The sequence below is a fragment of the Grampus griseus genome (assembly GCF_964374135.1).
Source record: "Grampus griseus genome assembly, chromosome: 7".
NCBI classification, from domain to species: domain Eukaryota; kingdom Metazoa; phylum Chordata; class Mammalia; order Artiodactyla; family Delphinidae; genus Grampus; species Grampus griseus.
In genome coordinates, this window is record NC_139001.1 from 66436893 (window position 1) to 66453456 (window position 16564).

Here is a 16564-nt window from a genome sequence, read left to right on the forward strand (position 1 = left end):
AGAAATGGCTAGATTTTAAAGGCAGTCTGTAATGGCTGAATCTTTTATTTTTGCCTTTTGAATCATATAGCAGTTTGTGAGAGTCAAACATTTGATAGCTGACTGAAAATAAATGAAATGTGAGCGCATTTCGGTGGAAGTAGGCCAGTTGCTAACATTCTCTTCCATTTCTGAAAGTTAAATTTCACTATTTAATTGGATAAAAATTGAGCAATATTCGCCATAAGGGGGGATTTCTATATAAGTTCATGTTATCAGGGGAAAATGGCCTTTCTGGGTGCTGATTCTGTCATTTCTTACAAGTAGTATTTGCAGCTAACCTTGAAAACTTCACATTCAGGTACCATGTCTTTGAGAACATGGTTCTTGGACCAGCGTGCGGCTTCCACAGCATTGCGCCGGGCTTCTGCTTCAGCCAGGCATGCTTCCTGTGGCTGAATTAGGCCTGGAGAATGTTGCATCTTCAAACCTGCTTTCCAGTGTGCATTTGTAGAGCATAAGTCATCATCCCTCTGTAGACTCAGTAGTTTCTACAAGGGATGGAAGAATCTAGCCTTAAGTGCCATAAAATATTGGACGGATAGGGAGAAAACAGTACAAGAAAACAAGTGATGAGCTTGTACTATGTGGTTTTATATGGAAGCTTTCTACTGTTATGCCTATATACCTAATTACATTTTTATAACTACTTCAGAACAAGTATTAATTTTAGTTATTTAGTATAGTCATCAAGTTCCTTAATGTGGAAAATTTCATTTCAGGTATCATTTTTTTTTATCATTTTAGTAGCACAGCTATGGCAATTTAAAGAAAGTAAGTTATTCTTTGTATTTATCATCAGTCACCTGCTTTTAAATCAGTTATGTGTTTTTAAATAAAATTTGGAAGTCATTTTGGTATGGTTATGACAAAATGTATGACAAACTACCCTCTACCAGAGTATGAATGCCAAAATGTTGAACTTAATTAGAAATGTTTAGATTATGAAGATAGTATTATATCCATGTACAGAATTTTAAATGCTTAAGTAGTTTTCTAGGATCTAAATTTCAAAATTTTAAAATACAGTAGTAAAATTCTTTATGTTTCCAGTGACTAAAGCTTATCAGGCAGTATATCTTAATTGGTAAGTTGTTGTAACTTAATAAGAACACAGTCTAAGCTTTAATTTATAAATGTAGGTAAATTCACAACTTTAAAATGTTTATGTAGTTGATACAATATTTTTATAACTTCATAGGATAAAGTATATGTACCTTCTTATGACAAAAATGTGGCCTATGAAGATTATACCATGAATAAGCCTGACTCTCCAACTAGCAGGAATTAACTTTATGCCAACTTTCATAGGAAAAGGAGCCTCCCACAAAACACTTTCAGTGGCAGAAACACTAGCCTACCAACTATTTTTTAAACCTTGATTCATCAAGTCTCTGTCTAAACATTCCTTAAGGAGTTTTGCAGAGCATAACGTTAATGAGCTTATCCTTATAATCAGAAAAACTCCTGGATAACGGTGAAGCAATTCCACATGTAAAATTGGTTCTGCTCATTTGAGAAGAGCAGAATACATGCAGAGTTTTTTTCCTTGTCTGTTTTCAAAAGACATGCTATGCTTCATAATGCCAGGCAGATAGAGGTAAACTAACTCACACACGGACCCTCTCTGCTTTACAATGTACATTACCTCCATAGCTATTTAGAAAATTGAAATTATTTGTATTTTAACATACTAAACACATTCACAAAAGTTTACAATCTAAAGACAGTACCAATAACAAAGATACATCCAGAGGTCGATACTTGGTAAATGGTGGATACAATTGCCATTCAGATTAATGGCTACCATCACTTGTGCTGTAAAGGATTTGCTTTAAATATTTGTATTTAAATATAAGACACTTGTGTAATACATGGCAGAGAATTATAATGCAAAAAATTGAACATTTCACAACTGTATTAACAGTGGTAAATAAGAAGTGAAGGGTGAGTATATTTTCTAAAGTTTTCAAATGGAAAAGTATATGTGTATTTGCGTGTGTATACATATATACTTATAACTTTCTTCCTTCAGATTTCTTTATTGAATGTCTGCCAATATTTTAGAGAAACATTTTGGAAATATGTGTTTTTATCACTAAAATATCATTAATAATTCCTATTCATTAAGACAATGCATTTTCTAATACAACTAAACAGACTTCTGCAAAGGCCACAATTGAGTTACATATCAAAATGAAGAGATCAAATTATCTAAACGCTATAATTCTCTCTATAAGAGTAATAACAAAATGCATTCAATTATTCATTTTTCATAAATTCAACATAACCATTTAGTGTCTATTCTATGCTTGAATCTTTTGGTGTATAGATGTATATTTGTGTATGTGTGTACATTTTAATATATATGTATATATGTACATAAATATACAATTTTATGTATATATATAATTTATATATATATATATTTATGAGACTATTTGGTCAAAGCAAACAAGTATTATGGGCAAAACGTTCTATAAAATTTAGCATGGAGAAATCATAAGAAAGAAAGGCTTCATGGAAAAGGTGGATCGTGACCAGGCTCAGAAGAAATTATTCAGCTTGGATTGGCCAAAAGGAAGAAGAAACATGAAGCTTTTTATAACTAACCTCAAAATAATTTGGTTTCTTACTGGTTTTATTTATACAGTGGATATTATTGCTGCCACTCATCAAATGTCAGAGTGTCCAACTCATAAACCACCAATGAAATTGGAAGGGAAGAATTATCTAGTATTTTCTTGGTTATACCAGAGGCTGCTGCAATTCTATCCAGCAGTAGCTTTCCTGGGATTTTCTTAAAAGAATAAAGATATTCTGGCTGTAAGAAGCAGAAAAATCCTGAGAGAATAAAATACGTCTTTACCTTCCACCTCTCCAAAAAGTAGAGGATTTTAATGGTAAAAATTCTTGTACTCTAATGATCCTAAGAACCATAGGCCATAATCGATGGCCTAGCCTCTCTTTAGCATACTCCAGACTAGGACACATTTTATTATAGAATTATATTTTGACTTAGGGTAACTTTCATAATATATTTAATTGGACATGGTTAACGTCACCCTCAAAGTAATACCACAGAAAATATCATCTGGACACTACTCTTCCATGTTCACGTTATAAAGTATTAAACTACATTTGCATGGTGATTTCAAAAAATCAAGAATTTTGAGCCAAATTTCCTCCAATATGACTGATGCTTAGGGAGTTATCCAGGTATTTTTCAGTAACACATTAACTCTTTCAGAGGGTTAGGGCAGAGTGACCCTATCACTCAGCTACTAAAGTTAATGGGGCCTTTGAAACCATTAACATGTCCATGTTCTTTCATTCTAAAAGTTTTACATTCCCTGGGTTGTGCTGTATGTCATATCTTTGCATCACTTTTCATAAAGCATTGCACATCCATAATGTCATCCCAAGTGGTATCAGAGTACTTATTAGATATTTATTCTTGCAACACTAAAGTGGCTCTTCCTAGCCACGTGGCATGTCACAATAATTTTTTTAAAGGAAAAATTCACAGCCTGATCACATGTTGAATTCGGAATATGCTCCTAATGAAAGTCTATACAGATTTTGAACAATGTCATTTATGAAGAAATTTCCATTTCGTTTAGAATTCTTTGGCAAGTATTGAATTCATTTAAGCAGTTCAAAAAAGGGAAAGAGAAAGAGAGATCTATCATTTTTCTGCTAGTAAAGTAAAAAGAAAATTATGTAAGCCAGAGAAAAATATAGCTCAAAGTTGAACTATAATGACTGTGACTAATGTTAATGTGCCACTCTTCCTTTCTAAAATTACAGAAACATGGACAGTAGTTACAGACAACTGGTAATGTTCTTTGCCCTCTGAAAATTTCCATTGAAGAGTGGAAATTACAATTTGATTTGAAGCATTTTAATTAATATAATCAATAGTGAATGTCAGCATACCAAACTTTTATCAAACTATTCTTGATTTGGCCTGAGTGTTGATGTATTAAATTATTTTCATATGGCATCCATAGACAAATAGAGATCATAAACAAGTTAATCAGTAAAATCACTCCCTTCCAAATCACCCACATTGAATGCTGTCTAACCATTTTTTGTCTGAATCAACTTAGTAGTTACATTGTTTTAAACAATAGGACTTCAAGTATGTTAAATTATTAGTACACAATTATCAGTACTGTTAACAGAGTCAAATGCTATCACTACCACCATCATTTTTTCACACCATCACAGAGCATTTCCAAATTGGCTGAATAAAAGGGGAGAAAAATCACATCTTTGCAATGCGATTTTGTTTCCAGAAATTAAATGCAATCAGCTCATCTGAAGGAAGTACAGTTGATGTTGCTCTGCCCCGAGAAGGTGAACAAGCTGAAATTGAACCCGAGGAAGACCTTAAGCCAGAAGCTTGTTTTACTGAAGGTAAACAAGCTCTAATATGGTTAAATGCAATCTCCCTTCTTTCCTTACAGAGACTAAATATACCTCATTTGAAGGAAATATTTCAATGAAATGGTGAAGGCATATTTATCTTTGTTTTCCTCTTTTCTTCCAAAAAGTTAATTTATCTGTATTTCCTGATTATACTATAGCAGCTACTGTGCCTGGACAATTAAGATAATTTGACACGTCCTTTTTTTCATCCTCCAGAATGTGGAGAAGTGAACCCTAGAAGATAAATGGCATTCTGGAACATCATCTCATTATTGATAAAGCAATCCCTTCAGACCTCATTGGCAATGTTGTGATTTGATTTATAGATGCTGCAATAATTACACTCCATCTCTAACAGTTTCAAATGTGGTTAATTTGGGCTGTGACCAGAGCTGTTTGGGGATATAGATGTGCTCTAGAGCCTTGTCAGGGAGACCAGCAGTTATTCTCACAGTGACCAGTACAGTGGCTAGCACACAAATCAATAAAGGTTTGCTGATTCAGTGTGATTGGATTGAATCCCATAAGTAGTAACTCAGAGCAGAAGAGTGGATGGAAGTTTAGAAATAACATGAAAGCTAAGAGAGGTAGGACAAAGGAAGAGAGATACTGACTGACAAGATGAGTCATAGGTGTGACTAAGAAAAGCACTGAGGCTGAAAATAAATAGCTTGGGAAAACTGACAGTGGATGATACCTTGGGAGACAGGGGAATTTTCTGTGTGAAAAGAAGTGTGTAAAAATCCAGGATCACATCAAAAAATGAATAAACAATTTGAATATGCAGTTTTTCCCCAAACCTGAGAGATGTTCTTGTCCATGATTGGCCTTGAGGCAAAGACAGATCCTAAGCAGGGTTAAAGAATGGAACCATTTATACTCAAGCAGCTCTTGGTAAAGTAATTCTTTGATTCTAGGTAGCTGGCTGATATGTAAGTCTGAGAATGATTCACTATACAGGAGGGATGCTGAAGATAACTAAGGGATGAAGTAGCCAGTTGCTGTATAAAATGATGATCTGAGACTAGGACTGGGGAGGGAGGAACAAAGTTTATTTCTTCCTATTTAAGATTGAAATATATATTTCTAATTTATTATATTTAATGTTATCTTTTAGGATGTATTAAAAAGTTTCCATTCTGTCAAGTAAGTACAGAAGAAGGCAAAGGAAAAGTCTGGTGGAATCTGCGGAAAACCTGCTACAGCATTGTTGAACACAACTGGTTTGAGACTTTCATTGTCTTCATGATCCTTCTCAGTAGTGGTGCTTTGGTAAGTGTAACGCATTATTGGCAAGAATCAGGTTCTAGTGAAACAGCTTATCTCCAAAAATACCAGAAGCATACACTTAGTTTAAGGAGCAAAACAAGAGGTGTATTTGTACCTTGCAGAGCTTGGCACCCAGGGTTTAACTATGCAAAATTCATTACAGAATAAATTAGAACCATGAGCAGCCAGATGGAATTTCTCGTCTGGTGCTTTTCTAACAGATGTTTTCCTTACTGAGACAACCATTTCCAGGGACATTCTGTAACTACATTACCTTCCATGTCAAATCCCATCCAGTTCTCCCAAATAATCATAGTAATATTTATGGACTAAAAGTGTATTTTTTTATGTCTAATCAATTTATTCTTTCAAAATGAGCCAGATCATTCAGAGAATTGATGAAAGTAAGGTTGGAATAGGCCAAGTCTATCCCTCGTTAACAGAACTTCTAGATATTTTCTGAGTTCATATTACTTCTCTAAGAGCATGTCTTTGTAGAAGTAATTGAGATACAGATTTTGGGGTGAGAGGCAGAGAAGAAAGCCCAAACTAAATCAGTAAAGATACTGACGTTTTCTTGCCAACATTTTCCATTAGTTTTAGTCTTTAGATTTCATCTGGTTCCACATTTGTCTGATACTAGCCAATATTTATCAAATTAGTGCTTTGTGCCAAGCATTCTACTAAGAATTTTATCAAGTATTTGGGTGGAGGCAAGCCATTCAAATAAAATAAAAGCATTCTTGATTCACAGGCTTTTGAAGATATATACATTGAACAACGAAAAACTATCAAAACCATGCTAGAATATGCTGACAAGGTCTTCACTTATATATTCATCCTGGAAATGCTTCTCAAATGGGTAGCTTATGGATTTCAAACCTATTTCACTAATGCCTGGTGCTGGCTAGATTTCTTGATTGTCGATGTAAGTATCCTAAGTGATTTTTATGAAATTATTCTTAAAAGAGGCAAGTCTGACATTTCATATATTTCTATAATTAAAACCTTGACTTTAATTAGACCCTAGTTTCACTAATTCTGACACAATTATGCAATTATCTTTTTAAAAAACTACAAAAAAATGCAAAAATGAGGTAAGTCTCAAGGGAAAGCAGTAGAAAAGGTCCTAAAAATGTGGACAGTGGTAAGAGAAAACACAGAGAGAGTTGTTCTAGGCCACAAGCAAATAGCTCTTCTTTTTCTGAAAATTAAGGATCTCAAGGTAAGGAATAGTTAAAAATCTGTTAATTGACAGATCTAGCTTATTAACAGTTCAATTGAAAAAAAATATCTCCAGGAGGCAAAATCAAGACATATTTGGGGCCAGGAATTGTCAGAATTGTACTCTAATCCCTTACTAGAGTGTATGTTACTAAATAATGTTAAAATAACCTATTCACTGTATTCATTCAGCCACAAACCCACAGAGACAATAAAATGTATTTCCATTCTTAAATCAGTAGTTAGATATCTCAGTAGCTAATGAAATATTTACCATGCAAAGAGATAGGTGTAGAAGCCCTGTTCTGAATCTGATTACCCTGAGGTGAAGAACAGTCACAGGAACATTGCCAATAACAAGACCTGTCTGACTTGCAGCCTACTTTTTTATTCCAAGCAATGGACAGGCACTGGGGCAAAATGAGAGTCAACTGGTCCTTTGTAGTCTGTGATGTTCCATTGCACAAGGCTTCTCAGCCTCCTCCACCTCAAAAAGGTGCTTTAAGCACTATCTCTAGCTGTTTCCCAGCAATTATAAAGCACTTAATTTTTAGTTCTAACGCTTGCCACTATGAATCAATGATTGTCATTATGTGTGCATTCATTCTTTTTATCGTCTTTGACAAGTGTGGGCCTATCTAAATTCTACTCCCCTTTCTCCCATACATACATACTCGAAGTTCTATAACCAAAATGTGTTCAACCCTTTGAGTTGAGACGAAATCTGGTGCCAAGTCACTATTAATAGATCAGAAATGACTTCCAACTTCCCGTGTCTGGTCTTTAATGAGTAATAGAGATGAATCTCAATACTGTCCTGAAAAGCTTCCAAACAGGGAAGTTTAATATTTTCATATTCTGCAGATTGAACGGACCTTAAAGAATATCTACGCTCTATTCTACACAGTCTTCTAAACAATTTATTGTAAACTAAAGCCTCAGTTTGAAGAATTTTCCTTAGATAGCACAACTACTTAGTAACAAAGTTGAGATTAGTGTCCTAATTTCCTAAATCTCAATTCAGTGCTCCTTTACCCTACAGATTTCTTATCTAACTCGTACAAATGTTATATTTATATTTTCATACTGGCTTTGGAATTCAGCATTTATGATCTCCAGCTTTTCCCTGAAATGATGGGACACGAAACACATAATAGTCTCTGGTTCAAAAAACTTTTGTCATGTATGAAGATCACTTAAAAATGTGATAGAACTTCTCCAGAAAATTCTGAAATTTACTAAAATATTTTCATTAACTGAAAATTTTACATTCACTGAAACACTTACTACATTGTACTTAAGTCCGTGTACTTCCCTCATATAGAAGAAATAAATGTGATGCAAAAATCTGCCAAGGTTTTGTATCATGTTTGAATCCTTAGAAAGCTAATATAGACACTTAGTTAGCTACAGAATAATGTCAAAGAATGGTGCCCCCCAAATTACTTCCCTTTTAGTAAGTTTAAATTAGTAAAATGGAACTGAGTACCTTTGGGCAAGTTATGTAATCTTAAATGGATCTATCTTCCTCTTTTCCCAAAGCAGGGACTAAAATATGTGAATTCATGTAACCTCAACCAACAACTTGTTCTCAGACCACTGGGTCCAATAAGCTAAAGTAAACAGAGTTAAAACAGTTTTTGAAAGTACAAGTAAAACATACTTAAAAGGGTTTCACAGTCCATAAGATAGATTGCTATACCAACTAAGCAGTCACAGAAAGCTCAAAACAAACCAAAGCAAAACCCCCAAAACTGAAGTATAAGTGAAGTAACTTCAAACCAGAAGAAATACACTTTTAAACCTGGAGAAATTTATCTATGTAAAATTTATCTATCTTCAATTCCCTACCTAAAAGTAAAGGTATTGGGTTATCTCTCCAACCTCCATTAATATTCATTCATTGATCTAATAAATATTTTGAGCACCTAATAAGGGCCACATGCTATTTTAGATAAAGAAGATATGAACAAGACAAATCAAGCCCTGTTAGATCTACAGGATCTAACACTCTAGGAGAGACTGGAACAGACAGTAAAGATGTAAACAAATAAAATCCAAAAATAAGATAAAAGCAGATGGTGATCACTACTATGAAAGAAAACAGGATAACAGGATAGAGAATGACTGCAGAGTGGGGAGCAGGAGAGTTTTACCCAGAGTCTCTGTGGAAGGTGTCTTTGATGAGGTAAATGATGAGAAGGTAAATGATGAGAAATAGTGTCTCAGTACCTGTGGGCTGCTGTAACACAATACCATAGACTTAGTGACCTGTAAACAACAGAATTTATTTCTCACAGTTCTGGAGGCTGCAAAGTCCCAGAATAAAGTGCCAGCAGATTCAGTGTCTGGTGAGAGCCTGCTTCCTGATTCATAGGCAGCAGTCTTCTCGCTGTGTCTTCACATACAGGAAGGGGTAAGCAAGCTCTCTTTTATAAATAAGGGCACCAATCTCATTCATGAGGGCTCTGCCTTCATAACCTAATACCCTACCAAAGACCCCACCTCCAAATACCTTCACACTGGGGATTAGGTTTCAACATATGAATTTTTGGGGGGACATAAACATTCAGTCTATAACAATGGGACAGTTATTTGAAGACCTGAGGGAATAGAAAAGAACAATCTCAAGGCGCCGAAGTATAAGCCAGGGACATTCAAGAGACAGAAGGAAAACTGTTGTGTTTGTGTGTGATGAAACACGGGCAAGAGACACTGAATTCAGAAAGGCACCTAGAGGCCATGGTAAGAAGTTCATGTTTTACTATAATTTAATGTATATTGTACATATTATGTAATTTAATGTATATTGATTACAGTTACAATGGGAAACTCAAGGGAGAAAGGGTGAGCAGGGATCTGTTCTACTGTTTTTAAATTATCACATCTGGCTATGGTGAAGGAACAGCAAAAAAGTCAAAGCAGGGAGACCAATTAGGGAGCTGTGTTAATAATCTAGGAAAGAGAAGATTATGTCTTAGACTAAGGCAATGAGACTTACTGATGAACTGGCTGTATGACATGAAGAAAAAGGAGAATTCGATAAACAGAGTTTCTTTCAATCTGAACAAATGGGTAGAAGATGAAACCATTAACTGGAATGGATAAGATCAGAAAACAGGCTTGACAGGGCAAGCAGATGGTAGGTGGAAGAGGGATGTACTAAGTTTGAGATGCCAATTAGACATTCAAGAATACACGGTGAGTTTTACCCAAGTCTCGAGTTCTGAAGAGAATCTAACACCTGATTATGGATTTGGCAGTCATCAGGAAAGAGATGACATTTGAAATCATGAACCTGGATTAGCTCACCTAGGGAGACAATGCAAGCTGACAAACAAAAGAGCCCAGACCAAACTCTGGAGACACTTCAACATTTAGAAGTTGGGCAAAAGAGAAGGAACCAGTAAATTAGATTGAGAAGTAGCAATTAGAAGAAAAAGGAAAACAAAATATACATGGTATCACAGAAGCCCAGAGGAGGATAGTTGGGTTTTTCCAAAGGAGAGGTGATCAATTTTGTGATCAAAAGGCTGCAAGGAGGTCAAGTGACAGGAATACTGAGAAATGACACTTAGATTTGGCAGAATGGACGTCATTGCTGTCATAGTTAAGAGATGTCTCATGGAAGTATGGGGATAAAGTACTAGAAATATTGGTAAGATTGAGGAAGAATGGAGGCGAAGAGATAGAGACAGCAAGTATGATAATTCAGGTTGGAATCAAGTAGGACAACTTAACCCATGCCTTTGTTGTCAGAATCGCACACTAGATGGACCACTTTTTCTAACTCTGTATAATTATTTTCTCCTATCCAAAGGCAAAATATACTATATTCATATGAAAACCAAACTATCCTGTATTATAACTATACAAGCTATACTTTAGATGCTATTATTATCCATAGAATGAATTAAACATGTGATCATAATTTATTGGAAAAAAATCACATTTCTTGCGGTCCTTATGGATTTTTGCATAAGTGTCATCCCTAAGAAAATTCGTTGAGCATCTATCATGACAACTTCAAATTTGGTTCTAAATTATCCTAAGGTGCTAATGTTTCCAAAACACACTCTTGGTAAAGATTCAACCATCATGAAATATTTATTGTCCACAAGTGATTTCCACTTTAGAGACAGCACAGGTTGCTGATGTGGTTGAAATGAGATGCTTGATGTCTGCTACTCAGATATCCTGCTTGCTCAAGGGCTCCTTAGAATCCTCATCAGCTGCTCTGCTGAAGTGAACAAAAGCAGAATAGGGACATTTTCTGATTCTAGTATGTATTTACAATTGCCATCAACCTCTAGAATCAGGTGATCCTGGCTGTTCTTGACATTTATTTTTGACATATCAGCATCCTCAATAATGAAGCCAGAATTGTTATTAATATTAGTAGCCACAATAAGATGCCTAGTCCTGAACACTTACTGTGGGAACAGCACTAATTCAGAGCCTTACCTAATAATAATAAAGAAAATTGGTAACGCTGATTTAATGCTTACTGTGTACAACTGCTGCTAAAATCACTTTACATGTTAATTCATCTAATCTTCAAAACTCTATGAGTTAGAAACCATAATTATTCTCATTTTGCAGATGGGGAAACTAAGACAAAGAAAAGTTGTTACTTGTAAACACAGTAAATAAGGAAGAGGCTAAGCTGGATTTTGTAACCAAGGAGTCTGGCTCTAATGACTGTGCTTCCTAACCCCTACATTACCAACCTCATTATCAGTATCTCTTTTTAATTATACAGTATTTATTAATCCTCATAACAATCCTGTGATGTAATTCTTATTTTTATCTCTATTTTGCTACTGATAAAATGAGGTTTAGAGATGTCACACAGCTATTAGGTCAGAGGTACCTCTGTCTAGCACTGTGCTCTTTCTTTGCCCCATATTTTTCAACAGAGCACAGATATACGTAAAATGTCATGTTGCACTAGTCAAAGAGTTCCCACATTACACTCTGAAGGTGGCTGCCTTTGGTGGTGGTGAATGAAAACAATAAGATGCCTTGCTAATATGTACACACCTGCCTTGAATTTCACCTGGAGCTCTTGTGGAAATATTTGATTAACTTAAAAACTTTGAGGTAAAGGAACTGAATAGCTATAAATTATTGTCATTTCATATCAATTTCTGATCTCTCTTCAAACATACTTCCATGTAAACAGTCTAGTATGTGCTTTGGCTTTTTCTACAAATGTCTCCTAATAGGAATGACTCACTTTGTTCCTTTTCAGGAAGAATTTAATTCTTTTAGCATTATCAATTTATTAATAAGAAAATTTTTTCACTGGTTATGTTTAAAGAGATAATCCTGTTAATTTAATAGCATAAATTCTATATTCCAGTTTTTAAAAGATTATGACTTTTAGCCAATACTGGTCTTCCCTTAAACCCCAATTCACATTTCTAATTGCTTCCTAGATAATTCTACTGATCCTCCTCCTGACTGAGTACATTCATTACTTTTTCCCTCCAGTCATGCATTTCTTCCTGAATGTCCTGTTTAGTCTGGTAGTGGTATATTTATGAAGCTAAGCTAAATGTCATCTTCAGCCTCTCCCTTTCTTTCACCCCTCACAGTCAATCAATCAGCAAATTCTACTTCAAATTACCAACTAAAAAATGAATTGGAGGTCTGGACCCTCCTCTTCAACAACACACCAACATCACAATGACTAACTAGACCAAGCAATGGCTTTTATTTCTTTTAACATCTTTATTGGGGTATAATTGCTTTAAAATGGTGTGTTAGTTTCTGCTTTATAACAAAGTGAATCAGCTATACGTATACGTATATCCCCATATCTCCTCCCTCTTGCGTCTCCCTCCCACCCTCCCTATCCCACCCCTCTAGGTGGTCACAAAGCACTGAGCTGCTTTATAAATGTTCTCCCTGCCTCTCTAGTCATGACCTCGTTAAATATCTCCCTTAGGAAGATCCACATGTCTCTTTCTTTTTCTAAAAGCCTTCCCATGGGATATCGTACCAGCTCATCACTGCTAAGATTCCAAGCAGTGACACTGAAGGCAGATAAGGGCTCTCATGTATAATATTAATAATGATTAACCTTTGCTTTAATTAATTTAATCATCACAACAACCACTGAGGTATCCACTGTTATGATCCCAATTTTGTAGATGAGGAAACTGAGACACGGAGTAATTACTTAGCTATTAAGTGACTATATAACATATGTTCATTAAGTAAAATGTAAAAAACAATTCCTATTTTCCTAGAAAAAAACAATAATTAAACCTAAGAACAGATTCACAATTATATACCCCATAAGTAATCATGCTCACTATCAATCAGACTAGCACTTTTACCAGTATTTTACCAGTAGAATACTTGATTAAAGATGATGCCTCCATTAGTAAAGATACTGTGATTTATCTTCTCAACATGAATAACATATAGCATTATATTGCTTTAATCATCTTGAAATTACTGAATTATGGAATTCCAGGCAAGGAAGTAAACTTAGAAATCACCTGATTCAAAGTCCTCATTTTTTTAAAAATGGTGTTTGCAATATTTCAATGAAATTCCTATGGAACCCATGGTGTCTACATGCCACAGTGCAGTCCCCAGCGATGCACCACCAGAATTTACTCATCCATTCCCCAGGAATGAGCACTTAGATTATCTCCAGTTTCCCTCTGCCACAAATACCATAATTACCAAGATGCTCACTTTTACATGTCTGGTGAGCATTATGAATTTTCTAATCATGTAAAAAGTTATAGACAAATAAATAAACTATAAAAGCCTAAGATAAAAGTAGGAGAATGTCAAAAGCAAAGAGGCAGGCTTGAGTTACAGACTTCCGTTACATAAAAGTGTAAGGACTTTCATTCCTGACTGACATTGCATACGAACTGCTCTTCACTTCTCAGACACTGGATGGTCTTCACTCTATTCCTACTATAAACGTTACCCATCCCAGCTGATCAAACCCTGCCATCTCCAGTATCCTCAACCTCCCATCTTCGTTAAGAGCCCTCTGCCACCACTTCCATGGAAGATTTGTACCTGTTCCCTCACCATCACCTGAGCCCCATTTTAGAAGCTGCTTAGCCGACTGTTCTGGAGTAGAAGGAAGGAGGTATGCACTTAGCAATCTGAAACTCCAGGTGCCCTTCTCTAGGAAATACTGAGTTAGTCTACATGCTATTTAAACCCTATGGTACTATTAATGGAAAACCCTCCATTGCATGATGTATTAAAGAGGCTTTTGTGGTCTCACAAGGAAACCCAACCACAATGTGGATTATTGTTGCTACGTTCTGACCTCTGTAACAAACACAGATTTTACTTTGTAAGTCGTGAAGGAGTATTACTCCATTCTGCTCTCTGGCAGGGCTGGAGAAGGGTGGGTGAAGGGACTCAAGAATGTCCAGCTTCCCTATACAGAGACTTTGAATCGATTCTGTTTTCAATGCCATCCATTACCGCCTGTTTTAGAAGAACACAGGGCCTCCATGTCCAGAAATTTTCGGAGTCCATTGGAACAATTTGACTTACTTCTTCAGGAACTTGGGTTTCTGCTGCTGCTTTTGCTCTGCTGAGAAAGTAATCATTCCGGTGTGCTTTATTTTTTCAAACTCCAGAATTTTTTTAAAACTCTCTTCCTTCTTGTCTCTTGCATTCTCTTTGTATTCTTTTGCTTTCCTTCGAGTTAAATTTCAATAAGGAGTATAAATAAATATGTTGTTCAAACAAATATATTAAAATGAAAGTTTAGAGGGAATTTGTATGTCATACTATTTGGTTAATGACCTTTTTGTTACTGATTTGTAGGACCTCCTTTTACATTAAGGAAATTTACTATTTTGTCACATGTGGTATGACTATTTTTCTGATTTGGGCTTTTGTCTCTTGAGCTTTTTTTTTGTCATGTGAAAATGTTTTCATATTGGTTTAGTCAAATTTATCAGCCTTTTTCTCCCTTTTTGGTTTTTCTCATGCTTAGAAGACCATTTGCTTTAAAGATTATTAAAACATTTTGTCATGCTTTTTCCCTCAGCTTTACTGTTTGAGTTTTGTTTCTTCATCCATTTTTATGTTTGAACTTTTGATCAGTCTGGAACTTATTTTGGTGTAAGGTGTGAGGTGAGACTCCAATTCTATCTTCCTCAAAATGGCTTCTCATTTTAGTTGTTTCTTTCACCTCTCATTTAAAATGCTACCCTTTTCTATGTGCTAAATCTTGGTATGCCAGTATGCCTTGCGTCTAATTTGGGTTTGTTTAATTCACTTCTTTGTCTACTAATATGACAGCTTTAATTATTGTAGATCTATAATTAGCTTTAATATCAGGTGGAATTTGTCCTTTCTGATTGCTCTTCTTCTTAGAACAATATTTTAGATTATTCTTATACTTTTATTTTTCCTTGTTAATATTTTAAAGTTTGTGTAGTTTCAAAAGACACACATAAACTTTAAAAAATTAATATGAAAAAAATATATTACAACCGAAAATAATTATATTATTGTTTACAATAGTTTTTCACTTTATTCCCCTGATTTTTTGAGGTCAAAAATAACATATATGTAAATAATGGCTTCTTCCACTTTTCTAATTGTTATAGCTCTTATTTCTTTTTCCAGAAAGTGTTAAATAATAATGTTGATAGTGGACATATTTTTTTATTTCTGGTTTTAATGAGAATGCTTCTAAATTTCTCCATCAAAAATTAAGCAAGGCTTTGCAATGAAATGTATCATCTCGATGTATGGAGGTGATCATATGGTTTTAATCTTTTAACTGCTTATACTGAATTTAAAAAATTATCTTTAGCCATTTTAAGGGAAATAAATTCATATCACTTAGTTCATTAAACAATCACAGGACTTCCAGGGTCTTCTTCAGAACCGTCAACTCCCTCCTGCATTATTCCCTTCCTTCTCAATCTCAACTGCCACAGGACTGTGGAAGGGTGTGGATGACAACTAAACCACCCCCTGTGGTTTCATATATTTTCTGGGTAGTAAGGTATCTAGAATCATGTAAATTTGTACTAAAAATTCAGTTTTTGGCAAAGAGTTTCTGTTACACTTTGCACACATTAGGAAGAATGCCTTTTGTGTTTAGCATAAGAGACTAAGATTAAAACATTGTGTATTGAAAGGTCAAGGACAAAGTTGCTGAGATGGGAAACACACTGGACTTGAAAACAGAAATTCCAGTTATGTGCTTGCCCCTTGCTACCTTTTCTTGGACTAGTCATTTGACTACTCTCAGACACAGATAATGAGTGAAAAAGATCACTGTAAGTTTTAAAGCACCCTACCAACATAAGGCATCATCTTCCAATTTTAAGTATGTTGAAAATCTTTAAAATTATTTATTTCAAAATTGCCTTTAAAGCATATTAAGTTTTTCACAATACTTAACTCAATGAGTTTTTGTCCTACACAAAATGACATGAAGTCCATTAAAAGAGGGCAGTTCACTAAAATGCAGCTTCTCTAGCAACACACAGAGCCGCCCCAGTGTGCAAGTGGTACCTCTCAGATTTGAACCCAAAACTTGCTATTCTTCCAGAACCTCCTGGTTCTGACCATTACCTTTCTT

General features: G+C 35.1%; 1 protein-coding gene across 1 annotated transcript in view; it reads left to right on the forward strand.

The window, feature by feature from the left end:
* Positions 1-16564, forward strand: part of LOC309825379 (sodium channel protein type 3 subunit alpha-like) — a gene marked incomplete at both ends in the record, with an annotated part of 78656 nt that overhangs the window by 50990 nt on the left and 11102 nt on the right. Inside the window, 3 exon segments of the mRNA XM_082658921.1 lie at positions 4341-4461; positions 5591-5745; positions 6497-6670. Of these exon segments, the coding sequence (XP_082515047.1) occupies positions 4341-4461; positions 5591-5745; positions 6497-6670 (450 nt within the window).